The sequence below is a fragment of the Elephas maximus genome, chromosome 8 (assembly GCF_024166365.1).
Source record: "Elephas maximus indicus isolate mEleMax1 chromosome 8, mEleMax1 primary haplotype, whole genome shotgun sequence".
Lineage (NCBI taxonomy): Eukaryota > Metazoa > Chordata > Mammalia > Proboscidea > Elephantidae > Elephas > Elephas maximus.
In genome coordinates this window covers 21,515,168-21,534,344 of record NC_064826.1, presented here as the reverse complement: position 1 = coordinate 21,534,344, position 19,177 = coordinate 21,515,168, and the positions used below count along the sequence as shown (strand labels likewise).

Below are 19,177 nucleotides of genomic sequence, written 5' to 3'. Positions count from 1 at the left end.
TACAATTATTATCTATTGTTGTTAAGAGAGCCCACCCCCCTGCAGAGAGTAAGGCAGCAGAAGCAAACAGCTCTTCCAAGGACCTGTCCCCTTCCCTGTGCCCCCCGCTCCAGTGAGTGGGCGCTGGCCACAACCACATTCAGCTAGAGGACCGCTCCTGCTGGCAGCTGTCCCTGCAGACAGGGGATCGCGGGTATGTGATTTCCTGAGCAGCCACTTCAATCCTAATGTCCCTTTAATAGCCCTCCTGAAATTGCCATGGCTCTCCCCAGGGATTTTCATGACTATGGAAAATAAATAGCCATTATCTGACCTCTGGGGAATGAAGATGTCTGCAGGATTCCAGGAAAGGCTGTTATAAAACCATGTGGAGCCAACACACCCTTTCAGTGTTGGCAACCCCAACGCAAAGCCACGATATCGAGCCCTGGCTATTGCCAAGGAAATCACAAATGTATTTGCTGCTTTAACTTTCTTTTCACCTATTTATATACATATGAGCGTATTTGGCTTTTTATTTAACACAAAGAGAGAAGGAAAAAAAACCAACTACAAAATGTGATGACTGGTTTCTTGTGCCCTGGGGCAGGAGGGAAAGGAGCTGGGTAAGGAAAGGGCTTCATTTTTAAATTATAGTTTATGGTAAAAATTGGGCATTACCGATTACAGGAAGCAGTTTAAAAAGGTTTTGCCAGCCAAAGATTGTGTGAGGAGGAGGCAAAGGGCTTGTGATAAAGCTGTGTGTGTGTGTCAGTGTTTAACAAGTGGGGCCCTGGTGGTGCAACTGGTCAAGAGCTTGGCTGCTAACCGAAAGGTTGGCAATTCCAACCCACGAAGTTGCTCCGTGGGAGAAAAGACCTGGTGATCTGCTTCCATAAAAATTACAGCCAAGAAAATCCTATGGGGCACTTCTACTCTGTCATATGGGGTTGCTATGAGTTGAAAAAAACACTCAATAGCACCTAACAACAACACATATGCATCCATGTCGTTTATTATAAACGTTACCAATAAAAAGGGTTGCAGCCCTCAGTTTACCAATTATAATATACAATTCTCTTTATTGTAATGCTGTATAACCAACTGATTCTTACAGAATGGTTTTGTTGATTTTCGCCAACTTTTGTAGTGATAAGGAACCGAGGGTTGCAGTCCAACCATGTTTTGACAAAATCAGAATACAAATAAATGTTTGACTATTATCTGATTCAGCAAAGAAGTTGCTCGTATCATTGACAAATGAGTGGGGTTCTGACATGGATTTGGTTGACATTTTCATTTACTCAACGAGTAAGACAATAAAACAACAAAGGCATAGGTTACAACTTCACTTGCTCATCACTAATGTGAGCAACTTGGCAAAATCAGTTAAGAGTTTTTAAATTCTGGAAGAATACCTCAATTTTATTTTTGTTATTTATAACATAGGCTACAGACACGTCAGATGTTTTAGTCTACACAGCTAACATTTTCTTCATCACTTTCTTAAGTCCAGACAATTGACAAAACAATAAATCAAACCCCGATTTGTAGTGTTTGCCAATTTCTGTGGTGTAAATATTCTCTCCATGGCTGATTTCAAGCTACCAGGGTGACTGGCACTGAACAGAGTTGGGAAGAGATGTGAAGTAGCACATGTTGTACAGCATTTCCATCATGTAAACACAACAGACGTAACCTCAAAGCATTGATAACGGTTAAGTCAGAGAAATACATTAGGAAGTAATGAGTATTTATTACCTTGTGTGTGTGTTAGGTGAAAGTTTACAGCACAAATTAGTTTCTTATTCAAAAATCTATACACAAATTGTTCCGTGACATTAGTTGCAATCCCTGCTATGTGTCAACACTCTCCCCCTTTCCCTTCACACCCCAGGTTCCCGTGTCCATTCACCCAGGTTTCCTGTCCCTTCCTGCCTTCTCTTCTTTGCTTTTGGGCAGCAGTTGGCCATTTGGTCTTACATATTTGATTGAACTAAGCAGCACATTCCTCACATGTGTTACTGTTTGTTTTATAGGACTGTGTAATCTTTGGCCGAAGGGTGGACTTCAGGAGTGGCTTCAGTTCTGAGTTAGCAGTGTCAACGGGCCACAGTCTACGCAGTTCCTCCAGTCTGTCAGACTAGTAGGTCTGGTTTTTGGGCTTTTTTTGGTGAATTTGAATTTTTTCTGTATTTTTCTCCTGCTGTCTGGAACCCTCTATTGTGATCCCTGTCATAGAGGTCAGTGGTGGCACCCCGGGCACCATCTAGTTCTTCTGGGCTCAGGCTGCTGGAGACTGTGGTTCACGTGGTCCATTATTCCTTTGAACTGATATTTTGTGTCATTAGTTTTCTTCGTTTTCCTTTGCTCCAAACATGATAGGACCAACAGACGTATTTCAGGTGGCCATTTGCAAGCTTTTAGGACCCCAGACGCTACTCACCAAAGTAAGGACATAGAACATCCTCCTTATGACCTGTTATGCCAATTGACCTAAATGTTCCCAGAGACCATGGTCCCCAGTATTCAGCCCCAATAACTCGGTCTTAACTGTTTTTAATATAATTGATTTGATTATACGTTTCTGTAATTTAATTATATACTATGGCTGTGTTTAACAACCAGCTTGCAAAGGTCCTGAAAATTCAGCAATTGGCACTTGTGAGCTGTTATGACCAGGCTCCAGCACACCACAGTTTGGTAGCCATGTGCTCAGTGCCCACCACCGTGCTTGCTCCAAGGGGAATGCCGGTTCTCTAGAACTCCCTGCCTGCCGTAAGCCAATCCTCTCCCAGACAACTTAACGTCATGAAGGCACAGGGTTTTGTTTTGCTTGCTGGGTGGGGGGCTGGGTTTTTGAGGAGGCCGGCTTTGCTCCCCAGAACTCTGCTAGATGGTGTTATGTGAGGGTGGGACAAGTTCTTGGCCCCCTGGTGACTGATGGCTACCGTGCTACCCAGTTCAGAAATCAGTAGCCAAAGTAACTACAAACCGTACTTGTAACTCACCCCACGTTCAGGCCACTGACACTAAATAACACTGCAGAGGAAGAGGTACCAGGACAAAAATGAAAGAACCATAAAAAGCAACACGTGGATATCTTCCAAACCAATCAACCTTGGGCAAAGGAAAGCTTGAAATCTTTTCCTGAGAGAGACACCTCATGCTGACCCGCAAAGAGCCAGGTAAGGCTGAGTCAGAGGAAGCAGGAGTTGAGCATCACCAGAGATGAGCCACAATACAAACTCATCTGGGGCACCACCTCATCTGATTATACCGTATTTCCATGAGGGAGCAGTCAAGGGAGAATTTCAGGAATTTCCCAAACTGCACAGGCAGAGTTGCTATTTATGTGAGAGAACTGACTACTAGGTCAGCTGAACAGCTTAAGACTGCAGGTTCCCGGTGGTCAGCACTCATGGCAGCACGATTGACTTCTTGCCTCTCAGACACTGAAGGCCAAATACATGAAGAAAAGGGGCTCCCTGGAGCCCTGAGGTTCTAGGCTCTGATCTTTTAGTTGAGAAGCCTCTTCTCAAAGCAAACACTTATCAAACAACTTTTGGAAGTATTTTGAAGGATGAATTCCTAGGCCCTAACTTTGTAACAAAGGAAGCCATGATGATCATTTCTGGAGCTGAAGCACAAACCTTGGGGCTGACTGACTACAGGAGGTGGGATTGTAGATCCTGGATCCAAGCAGGTTCTTCACAACTACCAAGTAGCCAAGAAAAGCACAGGAACAGCCAGCGCACAATCTTAAGGTTTTTTATTGAAAGGAACTATCTCTGAGTCAAGCTACTGGCCAATCTAAGAGGAAAATGTTACTGGAGATGCTTTGGACTGATGGCCTTCAGTCTTGGATGTTAAAGGCATTTTTCATTGTTGTTTAACCCAGCACTCTGTACCTCAAACTTCACGCTCTTTCAAAAAACCCCATTTCATGGAACATGAGGCTCTGAAGTGAACTAGAAGTGAGCACAACTCTCATTACATCAATAAAGAACCCACGGTAAGGTCTCCCCTAGGAAGACACCACATCGGTAAGCTGGTTGTTGAGAAAGAGGACGACTTGTCCTCATGTTATTCTTTTAAAGAACTGGGCATTAACTTCCCAAGTGATTGAATGCTGTTTTAACATCCTAGATTGTTAATGCTGTCAGAAGGCATTTTTTTTGTGTGTGCACTTTAAGTGAAAGTTTACAAATCAAGCCAAGTATCTCATATAAAACTTATATATGCCTTGCTATATATTCCTAGTTGCTCTCCCCCTAATGAGAAAGCACACTCCTTCTCTCCACCCTGTATTTCCCATGCTCATTCAGCCAGCTTCTCATCTCCCCTCCAGACAGGAGCTGCCCACATAGTCTCATGTGTCTACTTAGGCCAAGAAGCTCACTACTCACCAATATCATTTTCTCTCCTATAGTCCAGTCCAATTCCCGTCTGAAGAGTTGGCTTTGGGAATGGTTCCAGTCTTGGGCTAACAGAAGGTCTGGGGATCATGATCTTTGGGGTCCTTCTAGTCTCAGTCAGACCATTAAGTCTGGTCTTTTTATAAGAATTTGAGGTCTGCATCCCACTGCTCTCCGGCTCCCTCAGGGGTTCTCTGCTGTGTTCCCTGTCAGCAGTAGTCGGTTGTAGCCAGGCACCATCTAGTTCTTCTGGTCTCAGGCTGAGGTAGTCTCTGATTTACGTGGCCCTTTCTGTCTCTTGGGCTCATAATTACCTTGTGTCTTTGGTTTTCTTCATTCTCCTTTGCTTCAGGTGGGTTGAGACCAATTGATGAATGTGAGAAGAAATTTGATAGCTGGATCTAAGAGACTGCCAAAGCAATCTGAGTGAACATTAACTATTACCTGTTCTCAAGATAGTTGTTTGAACATTCGATTAAATACATTTGTATAAACTAGGGGAAAAAATGTCTGGTCTGGTGAACACAGTGGGCCCAGGGAAAAGAGATCAACTGACAGGCAGGGTGTGGATGTCCTGTCATCTTAGTGAAGACTCTTCCTCCTGTTGTAGAGGCCACGCAGGACAGATGTGCTGTAGGCTATCAAAAGAATGTCTGAAACTCCCCAAGTCACCCTTCCCTCTCGAGGTGACCCCGGAGATACAGCCCTGCCCAATAGCTCCCTCCTCTCCAAAAGGTTTAAATATTTTCATCGTCTTTCCTTTCTCTCTAAACTGACCGAGGGCATTTTTGAGCATTTACTGATTTCCCAGAAAGTATTGTTTCTTCCTTCTCTGTCTTATTCTTTTTCAGTCAACAAATATTTACTTCATGCCTACTCAGGCTCAGTACTGGGTGCCATGAACAAAAGTGCTAAGTCCCTCTCACAAAGCATACGTTCCAACTAGGGACGGACCCAAACAGATCATTTCAGATAGAGACTAGTGCCACAAGGAAAACAAATAGGGTAACAGGATTTGTGATAGGGAGGACAGGGGAGGGGAAGAAAAGCCCAGCTTTAGTCAGGGAAGGCTGCAGGGGCATGAGCCAGCTCGTTGGAGAGCTCAGTGACAAGGAGGTGGTCGGTGTAGAGGGAACACATACAAAGGCTCTGAGGTGGTAAAGCATCTGAAGAGCTGAAGGAAGCCCTACCTGGCCAAAATGAATGGAGGGCAGAGCGGGTGAGGACAAGGTAGGAGAGGTGGATGAGGGTTGGGGAACCTAGCGCACTGCATGATATGTGAAATGGGCTAAATTTCCATCAAAGTGAGAAAAGAAGCCACTGGAGGTTTTAACCAGGAGCTTAGCCATCTCAGCCAAGGGGCTGACTTAATGAAGGACAATGCACAGAGAATGATGGTCAGATATTCTCCAGAAAGGGGCCCCAGGGACTAGGGTGGGATATGAGGCACAACTTTAGGATTATCTTGGGGACAAGAGTTAATGAATTGGCAAACCTTACCTTGTCCTCCAGCCCAATCCCTGGTATTGAAATCCCCTGGAAAATACCACGGACTCCCCACACCCATACTTGAACTGTTCCTGAGATGAGACTCATGCCCCTCTGGCATCTACACTCACAAGTTCTTCCTTTTACTGAGCCAAATCTGATTCCTGTGGCATTTATTCATCCGCCTCCATAAAACCTTCTAGGCTCTACCAACAGCTATTACACTCCAAGAGTTCCCTGCTCAGGGAGTCAGCACCAGTTTCCTTCAGTTACTCATCTGACTTTTCTTTCTCAACCTTTTATTATGGAAAGCTCCCTATGTTCACAAAAGCAGAGAGAAGAGTATAGCATGACCACAACCAGCTTCAACAATGGGCAACCCATGACCAGCTTTGTATCTGGTGACATGGTTTTCACTTCCTTTGCTCACCTGGTCACACCACTTGTCTTACAGGTGTGGGCTGCTGGCTCAGAGCCCCTGCAGCTCACTCACTGGTGACATCACATCTCTACTAATATAGGCTAACACTCCTATGACATTGGTGGCGGTCAGGCTGTTGCTTCATATTGTGACTTTGACCAACACAGACTCTCCCACCAGAACTTGTGCGGTAGGTTGTGGGCTCCAAGTGCAGGAATTTATATTTGTTCCCAGTGATTTTCATCTCATCAGATTCAGCCCACTCCTCCAGGCTACCATGATCATTTTAGACCCTGACTCTCATTCATTCACCATCCCTCCCAGCTTCTGTGACATCTCTGAAGTTGTCAAAAGCAAAGAATGCCACCTCTACCCTTTCTAATGTTAAAAAGCGAAAGAAACGGAGTAAGAATGAATTAGGAAAAAATTTACAACTGGGAATCCATTACCGTCGGGTCTATTTCAACTTATAGTGACACTATAGGACAGAGGAGAACTGCTCCATAGGGTTTCCAAGGGGTGGCTGGTGGATTCCAACTGGCGACCTCTTGGTTAGCAGCTGAGCTCTTAACCACTGTGCCACCTGGGCTCCTTAGAGCTGGGAAGAACCTGTGAAAACATTTAGTCAAACCCTTTACAGATGAAAAGACCAAGGCCTGGAGAGACTGGGTCTGGCTCAAGGCCACCCACTAGGCAACAGCAGAGCAGGCTGGAGCCCTGACCCCGTGCTCACTGCTTGTTCAGCCACCACCTATGCCCTCACTAGAAGGTGCTCTGCGAGGGAAAAGGCAGGTCACCACCAGCCAGGCTACTGTCCGTGGACCACTGTAACTGATTTCTAGTCATCAACTGACAATTACCCACTCGTCAGGCAAGCAATTATCAGGTGTTGCTCTCTGCAAGGCTCCACTGCCCTCAACTACCTCCCATGTGTTTCCCACCCTCAGAGATTAGGTTGGAAATCATTGTTCTGGGTTCTTATTTAGTTCGTTCCTATGGTACCGCATACAGGACTATGTAACCACATTAGAATTAAGAATGTCAAAAACGTTCATAAGTAACAAAGGATTCACACATATTAGAAATGAGAGATAGTCTATTATTCAAAAAACCACAAAATATTTCCTTCAGAGAAGATGCTTATCAAAATATACACCTTACAAATTCCATCCTCAAGAATGTTTTTTACAATTCTTTCTATGTGAGCGGCAAGGGATAAAATAGGCCTATTCCACACAGATCCACACCATCGACTGGACCATACACAAGAAGCATCCTGGCTTTCTCTGGCACCTCTCTGTGGTTAACTAACCACATGCCGGAGGAGCTGTGGCAGTTCAGGTGTGCACAGCTCTGGGAGCCTCCTGACAAAGCGGCCATGGACTCGGGATTTCTTCCCCTCAGAGACATAAGGAGGGGAGCCGGCTGGGAGCTTTACCAGGAAGCACACAACACAGCTTCTTATCCAGTCCGCTAGCATCATCAACTATCAAACCATTTGCTCCTCTTTGCAAGAGGAACTCCTTTAGAAGGTCCCAATAGTTTCTGCTTATACTGTTCGACCAGCTGGTTGAAGCGGATTTCTGTCTTATTTCCCTTAGCTTTTTTCTTAGGTGCCTACAAATGAAAGGAAACATAAGGCAATCAATTTCAAGCACTAAATATCACCCCACCTGCAAGCAGATACAGAGATCTTGTCCATCGGGAAGAGATGGACTGCCAGGCAGCGATGCTCAGACAAAGACTCCAGAGGAATCATCTGCAGGTGAGAAGTCAGATCAGCATGCACAGGAGAAGCCCCACTAAAGCACTGCTGGGCTGTTCCAGAGGCCTCCCCTCCACCTCCCAAATGCTCACTTCAGCCTCACCAGCAGACTGGTCGGCCCAGTGTTTGGACATCCATGTTTGCCTTTGCCCTCACCAAGCACTGCTCACGCGATTTCAGAGACAGAGCTCTGCTGTACGGTACAACAGAGGTCAGAAACTTCCAAGACACAGAACCTGTGATAGGATGGGAAGCTAATGCTTCTTTGACCTTTCAAAGACAGCCTAGAGAAGGGGAAAGAAAATTTATCTCAAATAGTCAATAATGTAGGACCACCATTTTCTACTGAGAGGAACTAGGGCTCCTTGGAAACCTGGCTGATTCCAGGACTGGGAAGAACTATATAAGTTGAGCCACTCTAGTATATCTTATGATACTAGAAAGCAAGGACACTTTCAGTGACAAATAGGGTCATGTCAGAAGGACTCAGGAGCCAGCCTGAAGGGTTCCTGCCAGCCTGGGATGGGGCAAGAAGAATGACTACATTTGACTGAGACACATCAAGTTTATAAAAACTTAAGAATCCATAGCACTAAAAAGAAATCTCACTGGTTCTCATAGGAGAAGGGCACCAAATCATTACTTTGAAAACCGAAGAAGGGAAAGAATCAAGCATTTATCCTGCCTTCTTATGCAAATGATATTTCATGGTAACCAAATAGCTGACAAGGGAAATTCTTCTATTTAGAATTCTAGTAAAAAATGCAAAAGGAATGGTAGAATTAGAAAGCCATTACTCTGCAACCCACAATGCAGTAAGGAATCCAGGTAACGATCACTGATGGTGGCTAAGACTATCAGAAGAAAGGTAGGTGTAGAAACTATAAATGGAGGGATAAGGTAGACAACCCCTAGGCCTACTGATCAATCTTAGCACCACTATTAAAGGGGCAACCGGACATCTCATGCCTCAGGATATGATGCAACGCAAAGCACCCAGCACCACCTATGAAATATCCTGGCTGAGAAAACTGAACTTGAATCTAATCAAGCAGTGTGATTAGACTCAGGTCGTGGGGTGTCATGGGGACAAGTTATGTGACACCACAAGGAAGCAAGCAGCCAATTGAAAACACAATACTCTAAACGGCAAATGACTTGGTTTCTCCAACAAATTAAAGCAGGGAAATGGGGGAGGGGTGAGGGTGGATAGGATAAAATAAAACAAGATTTAAGAGAAATAACGGCCAAATGTAATATGTAGGCTTTGTCTGAATCCTGAGTTTGAGGCATTGAGGAAAAATGAATATGACCTGTGTACAAATTCTAATGATCAATATCTATATATATTATAATGGCACAATAGCTTTCTAAGACCTGATCAGTTAAGAGATGCATTCTGGGGTATTGACACATGAAGTGGGATTTGTGTTAATTTACTCTATGATGGGAAGCACATATGGGAAGCAGGTAAAACAAGATAATCGTCAAAGCACAGTAACAGATACACGCAGGTTCATTTTGCTGCTCTCTCTACTCTTAACTGTGACCTTGGCATCCTCTACAACGCTGCAGAGCTGCATGCGGCTTCCGGCCAGAAGCCCCTTCTTGTTGCTCAGCTAACCGCGGTACAGAGGCGGCTGCCAGCCCCGGTGAAGCCTGGCCATACCCAAAGTCTGTGGCCGATGGAACTCACCTGCTTGGAAGATAATTTCTGTTTCTCTTGCTTCCTCTGGTTTTTCTGGGGCTTTGGCTTACCGGGAGGGAGAGGCTTCACTTTGCCTTTGTCCCGCAACCTAAAACAAGACAGTCACTAAGTGCTCACTCTGAGGTTCTCTTGGCCCAGAAGGTGAAATTCTTGTGTCCTACTGGCTCCAAGTCCTGAGAAGCTAAGAGTCCTAAACAGAGACACTGCAACAGGCCATCCTAAGTCTCAACCTTTGTGTCCTTGTTTTCTGGCTTAAAACCTCAAGGGATTCTCAAAAACCTTCATTTATTTAACAAATATTTTTTAAAGATCTACTTCTGTACATAGCCCAAGCCTGCTGCCCCAAACAGAAACTGTGGGGAAAGCTCTAATGGGAGGGACTCAGCTGACAGACAGACTGTCTGACTAGGAGAAGTTCTTCACAGAGAAGGTGGCAAAAGCTGCCCTGGCAGGCTCCTTGGAGGCCCCTCACCACCCGTCCCTCCTCCATCTGATCCCAGAGTGACAGCTGTGCTGGGAGAAGGACATATGTGCATTAACCCTTCCTGGAGGCCCGGCACAGCACTAAAGCATCGCTTTCCTCTGGACGAATGCCACAAAGAGGAGAGGGGCTAAGCCAATTGCCCCCATTCAGAAGCCCCCACTGTGCTGTGCTGTCCTGCCACAACTCACCTGATCTTCGGACCTCGGTGTGAGGGGAGCACCAGGACCTTCCTTCTCTTCTTTCCATCAGGCAGCTCCACCTGCTCCACTTCTGCCTTGGTCTGGAACCCCGTCCACGAGGTCAGCCCTGTCTTCCCCTTCTGCTCTGGGGAAGCTTTGCTTTGCCCCTGTGTGTGGTTTCGAGATGCCTTCTGTTGCTGGTCTTTTCCAGGCTTGTGTTGCTCCCCCTGGGGCTCACTGGTTGCGGACTTGGATCTCACTTTTTGCTGCATAAAACAAGAGACTGCCATCTGCTTTCTGCACGAGGGTTCTTTGATGGGAACACTAAGCAGAAGATGAGCTTCATGTGAGCTTGGTGATAGAAAGGGAATTCTTCCCCCAAACAGGAAAGTGACTACAAGCAATTCACAAGCTCTGCCATAGCAACTGATGCTTATAGGCTGGGGGACACAAGACAGCCATCTCCCGCCCTGTAAGTAATATGGGGAAGTATAGCCCAAGACTCAAAAGCCGATAGCTTTAGAATCAGCAAACGATTCGATGTTTAGTGTAATAAAGTCACCTTGAACAATGACCACATCCAGGTTCTTCACCCCAGGGCCACTGTATTAACCAATGAAACTGTTCCTCTACTGGTCACACTCCAGTACACACTACAAAAGGTCGCTGTGCACCCAAGTTAAGGTAGACTATCAAAGAGAGTCATAAATGTAAGAGCGGTGTGGTATCCAGAATCATCTAGTCCTACATGTCCTGGGGGAAGATGGGTCAACAAATGAGTATCTACTTCATGCTGACCACGCAGTATGTTATGCACCTTACACATTACCTCACTTCATCCTCACATCGATCATGTGAGGCAGAGGCTGCTAATCCCATTTTACAAACCAGGAACTGAAGTGCAGAGAGGTAAAACTTGCCAAGGAACACGCAGCGAGAAAGGGGCAGAGCCAGAATTTGAACATGAGCGTGCCTGTCCCCAAAGTCCTTGCTCTTTCTTCTATACCACACTAGATTAAAACAGTACAAATCTATCGGTCATCACACTTCTAGAGACATCCAAGATGAAGAGAGAATTACAGAATGGATAGCTAAAACTGGCAGGCAACAGAAAACCTTCATCTTGGCCATTAATCTTGGCATGCGCCATCACCAAACACTGTACGCGAACTGCTGATGGGTAATACCATCAGTCTGATTCTCCTGGCTCCTTCCTGTGCCTTCTCCTGTGGAGCTGTCACAAGATGGGTCCACAGAGGAGAGGGTGGCTGGCAAAGTCCTAGGGAACTGGGAGTAATGGGCAACAAATGAACCTAATGAGGCAGAGACCTTCTCCAAGAGAGCAGAGCCACACACTGAGCCAAACAGAAGGGTTTAGATGGTCTTCAAAAAACAAACAACGCTACAGTTCTGTACCAGGCTGCGCTGGATCCTTAGTTCCTTCATTTTCAGCTTCCTTCGATCTTCCAGAGAGAACTCCACTATCGGTCTCTGTCAGAGGGAGACGGAACGTCACTCATTAGACAATGAGCTGTCCCCACCACTGCCCCCTTTTACAAGTCAGAAGTCGACGTTCACTTCCTCTCCCAGAAGGAAGAGGCCAGTTCGCCAGCAGTCCTTCCAGTGTAAAGTTTCCTCTAATCATCTTATCACCTTGAATCACCTGCTCCTTCCCTCCATTGACCTGGTACTCTCCTCTCCCACCACTCAGATGTCAGGGGACACCCGATAGGAAGGAGGGAGTTTTCTGCAAGTTGCCCTTAGGGAACAGTTCTCCTCCCCCTGCAGGAGGCTCACCTTCTGAGGCCCAAAGACGTCTGGATTATTGTTGATGTGACGCAGGGCTGTGAGCGCGTGCTCGTGTGCCTGGAACTCTGCAAAGGCATAGCCCAGGGACTGGCCCTTCACTTTCCCATGAGCACCTTTCAGGTCTCGCATCACCCTACACTATGAGGAGAAGAAGAATAGAATCCATCATTACAGAACGAGAAGCCTGCCTGGGCGTGAACTGCTTCAGTGGATTCAGTAAGAAATCAGGTCACTGAAACAGGACCTTCATCTGTATCGTCACCACCACAACTGTGCTGGAATGACACTTAGTGCTCGTCGTAACAATACACTGACTGAGGGCACCAGCCATATTCAATAGATATTGTCTTGCTTTCAAAGAGCTTACAAATACAGACATAAACACAGACTTACAAATACGCATACAAGGAAAATAACCTTCCCAAGGGAAAATTGTAACAGCTACCTTTTCACATACATACGAGCTGAGAGGTACGTGGTACCTTACTCTGTATAACAAGTTCTCTCTGAGGATGGAGTACTGAAGACATGCCCTGGAGAAGAAGCTGCTGAGGAAGAGGCTTGATGGCTTTAGATAAGGACCACATTTCAGGCATGGGGAGGAACCTGCACAGCACACAGCCTCAGAAATGCAGAAAGACGTTTCAGCCATCTTTGCTCGGAGCTCAGATTCTCTCCGGTGCGGTATTTTCCCTAAGTCTTTCAGCCTAATGTGATGGGCAACCTGGGGCCCCAAGGCATGGTGGCATATCTTGGGAAAACTGATCATTTATAGGCTATTACTCCTGGGAGCTGCTGTTTCCATATCACGGAGAGGCCCAAGTATGGGGGCCATGTGGATGTGGCATTTGGGGTCTGTGGGATCTGCTCTGGGTCTCGAACTGTGTCATGTGCTGAGGGGGAATCAAGAGCAGCAGAGAGGGAGGCTCCTGCCCTCAAGGAGCTAACTACCTTGCTGAGACACTAATCTTACACATATGAAATAACTAGAGAAAATTCAATATGATGCAAGTATTGTAAAAAGCACATCAATTTATCTCAATTACAACAGGTTTTTAATTTTAATGTGTAGCCACCTAGTAAGTATTGTGGATGTCGATACGAGAGATTACACAACTGATCTTTATGCCACGAACACTCTGGGCAGTTAACTAAGAGTGTCAGATATGTGCTGTTCCATTTACATTCTCTCACGTAATTCCCCAAATACCAACACCGAGCATTTTGTAGAGGCTTCAGGGATTGGGAAAAGTTTATGGTGATGAGACTGGCAAAGCTGACTGCTAGGACTGGCTCTGTAACTTTCTCAATAAATAGTGATTGGGGCACGGAGACAACACCTGCCCTCAAAGGGCTGGGTATGGCCGGAAGGAATGACTGACAGGCAGTGACAGTGTAATATGAGTGCTAGAGGGAGGCGTGCAGAGGGTGTGGTGTAGCACGAGCTATGTCAAGCTAAGCCTCTGCGTGGACCCAGTGCTCTCCTCAGACAACTGCTGAAGACCTGTGTGGCCCCCTGTGAACACCCTGGGGCCCGGATGAGCCTTTCTATACTGTAAGAGCCTAACTGGTGTAAAATGCTCTTCAAAAGAGCAGAGCACACAGATTATTTCCTTTGCAAGAAAACTGACATTACAGCACCTAGTATAATGCTGAGCACACAGCAGGCATTCAATAAATGCCTGCTAAATTAATTCACCAAGGGCAGAGGCTGTAGCATTCTGCTGAATTATGATCAAATGTGAAAGGCAGTTCTTAAAACAAACAAAACAAAAAGATGAAACCCGTCAAACTCAGCCTTGCACACTGACAGTGTCCAGAGCCGAACTGACTGTCAAGATGCTGGCACCACTGCTGGCACCGCAGGCTGGACTAAATGGCCAGCCTGACCCAGGACGGGGGTGTGAGATCTGGGTGGCAGGACTCACCTCCTTGATGCACACGCCCTTCTCCCCTCTCGTGGCACTCAGCAGCAGCTTCCTGAGCTGCTGGTCATCCACAGCCTTCGGGAGATTGTGCAGGCAGAGCCTGGTCTGGGAGACAAAGATATTCTGGTCCTTGAGTTTCTGATGCTTCAGGAGCTCAAACTGAAAGAACAACAAATGGTTAACAGTACGATCTACCCTCGAAAAAGGGAGGCTCCTGATTCTCCAAAAGGAAAGAACCACGACCCCCATCCAACGACCAGACGCACGGGCGACGGAGGGACTCGCCCAGCCTACAGCCTCACAGCGGGCGCCCACACAGGGAAAGGCTCAAGGAGGCATGGTGGGGGCGGGCGGTGAGATCAGGGGCTCAGCAGTCAGCCCTGCATGAGAAATCCAGCCCTAACTGCACAAGTTACATAAAAACTTTTCAGCCTCAATTTTTCATCTACAAAATAGAACCGTAGATTCAAGTGTAATTAATGCCAATCTCTCGGCACTGACATGAGACCTAAATGAGATCATATACATGAAATCCCTAGCTCAAAACCGGGCCCCATAAGAAAACATTGTGTCCCACTTTGGAGAGTGGCATCTGGGGTCTTAAACACTAGCAAGCGGCCGTTTAAGATGCATCAATTGGTCTCAACCCACCTGGAGCAAAGGAGAATGAAGAACACCAAACATACAAGGTAATTATGACCCCAAGAGACAGAAAGGGCCACATAAACCAGAGACTACATCAGCCTGAGACCAGAAGAATTAGATGGTGCCTGGCTACAACCAATGACTACCCTGACAGGGAACACAACAGAGAACCCCTGAGGGAGCAGGAGGGCAGTGGGATGCAGACCCCAAATTCTCATAAAAAGACCAGACTTAATGGTCAGACTAGAAGGACCCCAGAGGTCATGGTCCCCAGACCTTCTGTTAGCCCAAGACAGGAACCATTCCTGAAGCCAACTCTTTAGACAGGGATTGCACTGGAATATGGGATGGAAAATGATCCTGGTGAAGAATGAACTTTGTGTATCAAGTAGATATGTGAGATTATGTTGGCATCTCCTGTCTGGAGGGGAGATTAGAGGGTAGAGAGGGTCAGAAGCTGCCCGAATGGACACGAGGAGAGAGAGTGGAGGGAACGAGTATGCTGTCTCATTAGGGGGAGAGCAATTAGGAGTGTATAGCAAGGTGTATATAAATTTTTGTACGAGAGACTGACTTGATTTGTAACCTTTCACTTAAAGCACAATAAAAATTAATTAAAAAAAAAAAACCTGGCCCCAGGCAAACAGTAAATAACACTATAGTTAACATCTACATCCAACCCTTTATTTACCCACCAACTCAAACCAATTATATAGTCCTTCCATAAGGAAACTGAGTTTATTTAAAGAATATTTGAGAGGATATGGTCTCATCTCCACTCTGCCACCCAGAGGCAAAGGAACGTCCCTGATCACGGAAATGCACTCTGCTCCCAGAGCACCGCCTCAACTGTGCTGCCACGAGACCCTGGGCCCGGGCGACCTGACTCTGAGACAAAAGGATCAAATTCTCCTATTGATTCATTTTTAAAAAATAAGGTTAATAGAAAAAACTCTTTTTTTTTTTTATTAATCAAGTCTTGTTACCCCAGTTGCTTCTTGTTTGGTAGAGGTACTAACTTATCACGGAATACACAACTCCTCTGGAAATGAATATTAAAGAGAAACGTGGAGACCATCGTGCCGAAGTTCAACAGTCTGACATCCCACACAGGAAAATCTGTGCCCGCTGTGAATTTGCAATGCATATCAACAATCTAGTGAGCTTTTGCAAGCAAAACTATTTCTGTGAAAAAATGAAATATGTCACTGTGATCAGAAAAGGCCAGGCAATGCCCCACGAGTACCGTGATTTCTAGACACTATCAAAAAGGCTGAGAACATCCATCTAGAACCTGTGCACGTGTAAAAAGACTCATGGTCTCTTGGTGTCAGCACAGTCTCACCTCTGCACAGCATCTTCTGCACCTTAGGGTTCCATAGCTAATTTTGCGCGTGGTTATGCATCTTTACCATTCTAGACTGGCTTAGCTTTTTCAAGGTAAACTACATGGTAAAAATAATTACTGGGAACTAACACTACCAAACAGCAAAGGAACTTAATGCAATCAGGTAACAGTAAAAACTCCAGCTTGATGCCATGAATTGAAAACTCTCATGATAAGGATTCTCCTAAAATGATCCTATAATCCAGATACCAGCCACCCTGCAACCGAAAAAAAAAAAAAAAAAAACTGACATTTTAGCTACCTTCCAAGGCCCAAATCTACTTCCTTCCCAAATAACTGCAGCCCACACTGATCTTACTTTCTGATGTTGTTCTGCGTGTATACTGACACCTGGTTACACGCAGCCCATGTCTCTAGTCTTTACGACACGCTCCAACAGCATACTCTTCGGTGAACACTTACTGCTGAGCATCAGGGAAAGAAAGAATAAGACCTCCTTCTTATTTTGGCATATAATGCTCTGATAATGCTACGTGGAATGTTGGATTAGCTGTTGTTATCACCTATGCATTTTTCTGTCTAACAAGCCTTTAAATAGGATCTGTGCTTATACTTGGCTCTTTGGTATTTCATACCATCTAGCGCACCCCATGGAGCCCTGGTGGCACAGTGGTTAAGAGCTCAGCTGCTGACCAAAAGGACAGCAGTTCAAATCCACCAGCCACTCTCTGGAAACTCTATGGGGCAGTTCTACTCTGTTCTACAGGGTTGCTATGAGTTGGAATCAACTTGATGGCAATGGGTTTAGTTTTTTTCTTTTTAGTGCACCCCATATTCAATAACTACTTTTGACTGACTCATAATAAAAGCCCATTGCTCTCGAGTCAATTCCAACTCATAGCAACCCTACAGGACAGAACAGAACTGCCCCACAGGGTTTCCAAGGAGCAGCTGGTGGATTCGAACTGCTGACCTTTTGGTTAGCAGCTGAACTCTTTATCCATCGCGTGCAGAAACCGAAGGCTGGGGCCTAATCTACTCACCCGCTCTCTTTTGGCCATATCAGCAGCGCTCACGCCCTCTGCAGCCTTCGTCCCAGCACGAATCACTGCAGAAAGTGGGAAAAAGGCCAAGACATCACCAAGGGAATTTCCACTGAGCAACAAAAGGAATGTGATTTGAGTGACGCAAACTCTTTCACACAGGGCCCAGAGGACTATATTGGCCAGGACACGGTGGCATTTGGGTTGGTCCAGAAATAGGTTACAGGGCTAAGTTCTGGGCTCAGAGCTGCTCTCAAGGACTGTAACTCTGAACATTTTGTGATTTAGCTTCTGTTCTCCTCCCTTCAAAGAAGATTCATGTACATACCCAGAGTCAGATGGAAAGGTCTAGAGGAGGTTGGGAAAATAAGGGCATTTTAGGAATTTGGAGAGCCAATAGTTTCACCCAAAACCGCCCTTGGCTGCTTATCATGCACCTGGGGCCATTACTACGCGGTGAGAGGAGCCAGCCTAGAAAACAACCAGATCCCCACATACAAGCCTAGTACCAAAGGCCAGTGCTGCTGTGCAGAGGTGAGCTGACAGATATGGTGTGACCTAGGAGATGGGGTTTTTTTTTTTTTTGGGTGCTTAGAGCTAATTTCTCACCACTTTTCTGACATTAAGGGAAGGAGATTGGGTGCATATTTCAAATCCACGAATAAACCAAAGAGTAATTTCAGTCACAATTTTCATCTCCTTCAGAAAACCTCTGATTAGAAATGATAACGTGCAAAGATCATTTGAGTTTGTCCTCCCTTTTTGCCCCACCAATCTGCTAATGAAAAGATTGGAAGGTGAGCAGCAGACATGAGATCAGGACAGGTTAATCCACAAACCAGGTAATGGTTTCCTAAAAGAAAGGCTAACATGGATTAACAATACAGCATTGTTGAAGAGGACATTTGGGTTTCGGGGCCAGCAGCTGAGAAGCCTGCCTGGTTCACTTCACCCTCCACTACTCACAGCCTTCTCTGGCCAGATAGAGATTCCGGGTTCCAGTTGGCTTCTTCACCTTCTTCGTCTGAAGCTTTGCAGCTTCATCACGGGTCACTGCCAAATCAACTTTGAGCTGACGACCATCCAGTTTAAGCCCACCACCCTGCAAAACATTGCAAACCCCATGTGTTAAGATACATAACAAGTAGAAACTAAGCACCTAACAAAGAACACCAAGGACAACACAGCAAACCCCGATTTTGCTATGGAACCCAGCCACCAGGATGTTTCAGCTCAGCTGGCCACAAGTGGGTTACTGAGCCTCATGACATTTAGGAGAGCTGTGCAAACGGCCACATATGTACCTCATGTGGTGTGGTGCAATAGAAAACTGCTTGATTACTTTTGTGTGGACTTTCTAACCATGGTCTTGTTAACTCCCACCCAGGTGACTGGGCAGAACTGTGTGATAGGGTAATTGTGGCCCACCAAGGGGACTGGTCAGTTTTGCCTTAAAAGAGAGCCAATTCCTGAGCAGAGAGGAGGAGCCTACCCACCAAGGAAGGAGAGACTGGGCAGCAGGAGATGGAGGGAGAAAGCTGAATGCCTCTGGGCAGAGACTGAGGGCCAGGGACTGGCATGCCTGTAAGCATGGCTGGGAAGAGGCTGTCCTCATGGAAAAACTGTATCTGGAGTGTTCCTGAGCCTAAATTGTAACTGTTACTTTCCTTATAAATAAACCCCATAATTTTGAGTATGGTCTTCCAGTTCTCTGTGGCCACTGCAACAAATTACTGAACTCAGAGAGTGCTGACGAAGGGGCCGTTGGTGTCAGAATTTGTAAAGATGGCAGAGAGAGGAGGCCTGTCTGGCCTCTACCACATGGAAGTCAGCCTTGCACTGTTGATCTTGGTTCTCCTTCCCCCTTGTGGGGTTGGAGGAGGTCAGACACTGCCCCAAAACCATTTTTACAGGTGGTCAGCAGTGAATAATTTATTTTATGGGAGTTCCTAATAGGCCCAA

At 45.9% G+C, this 19,177-nt stretch overlaps 1 protein-coding gene across 2 annotated transcripts in view; it reads right to left on the bottom strand.

Annotated features, from left to right (window-relative positions):
- Positions 1-689: 689 nt before the first annotated feature.
- The window catches only part of RBM28 (RNA binding motif protein 28), a 34,466-nt gene continuing 15,978 nt past the window's right edge, over positions 690-19,177 (bottom strand). The window contains exons 12-19 of one of the 2 annotated variants that reach the window (XM_049893812.1): positions 18,182-18,317; positions 17,216-17,280; positions 14,180-14,338; positions 12,240-12,389; positions 11,859-11,933; positions 10,452-10,708; positions 9,768-9,867; positions 690-7,923 (exon numbers count right to left, since the gene is read on the bottom strand). In XM_049893812.1, the coding sequence (XP_049749769.1) occupies positions 7,789-7,923; positions 9,768-9,867; positions 10,452-10,708; positions 11,859-11,933; positions 12,240-12,389; positions 14,180-14,338; positions 17,216-17,280; positions 18,182-18,317 (1,077 nt within the window). In that variant the 3' untranslated portion in view covers positions 690-7,788. The remainder of the gene's footprint in view (positions 7,924-9,767; positions 9,868-10,451; positions 10,709-11,858; positions 11,934-12,239; positions 12,390-14,179; positions 14,339-17,215; positions 17,281-18,181; positions 18,318-19,177) is intronic. The other variant, XM_049893811.1, reaches the window with a different exon arrangement.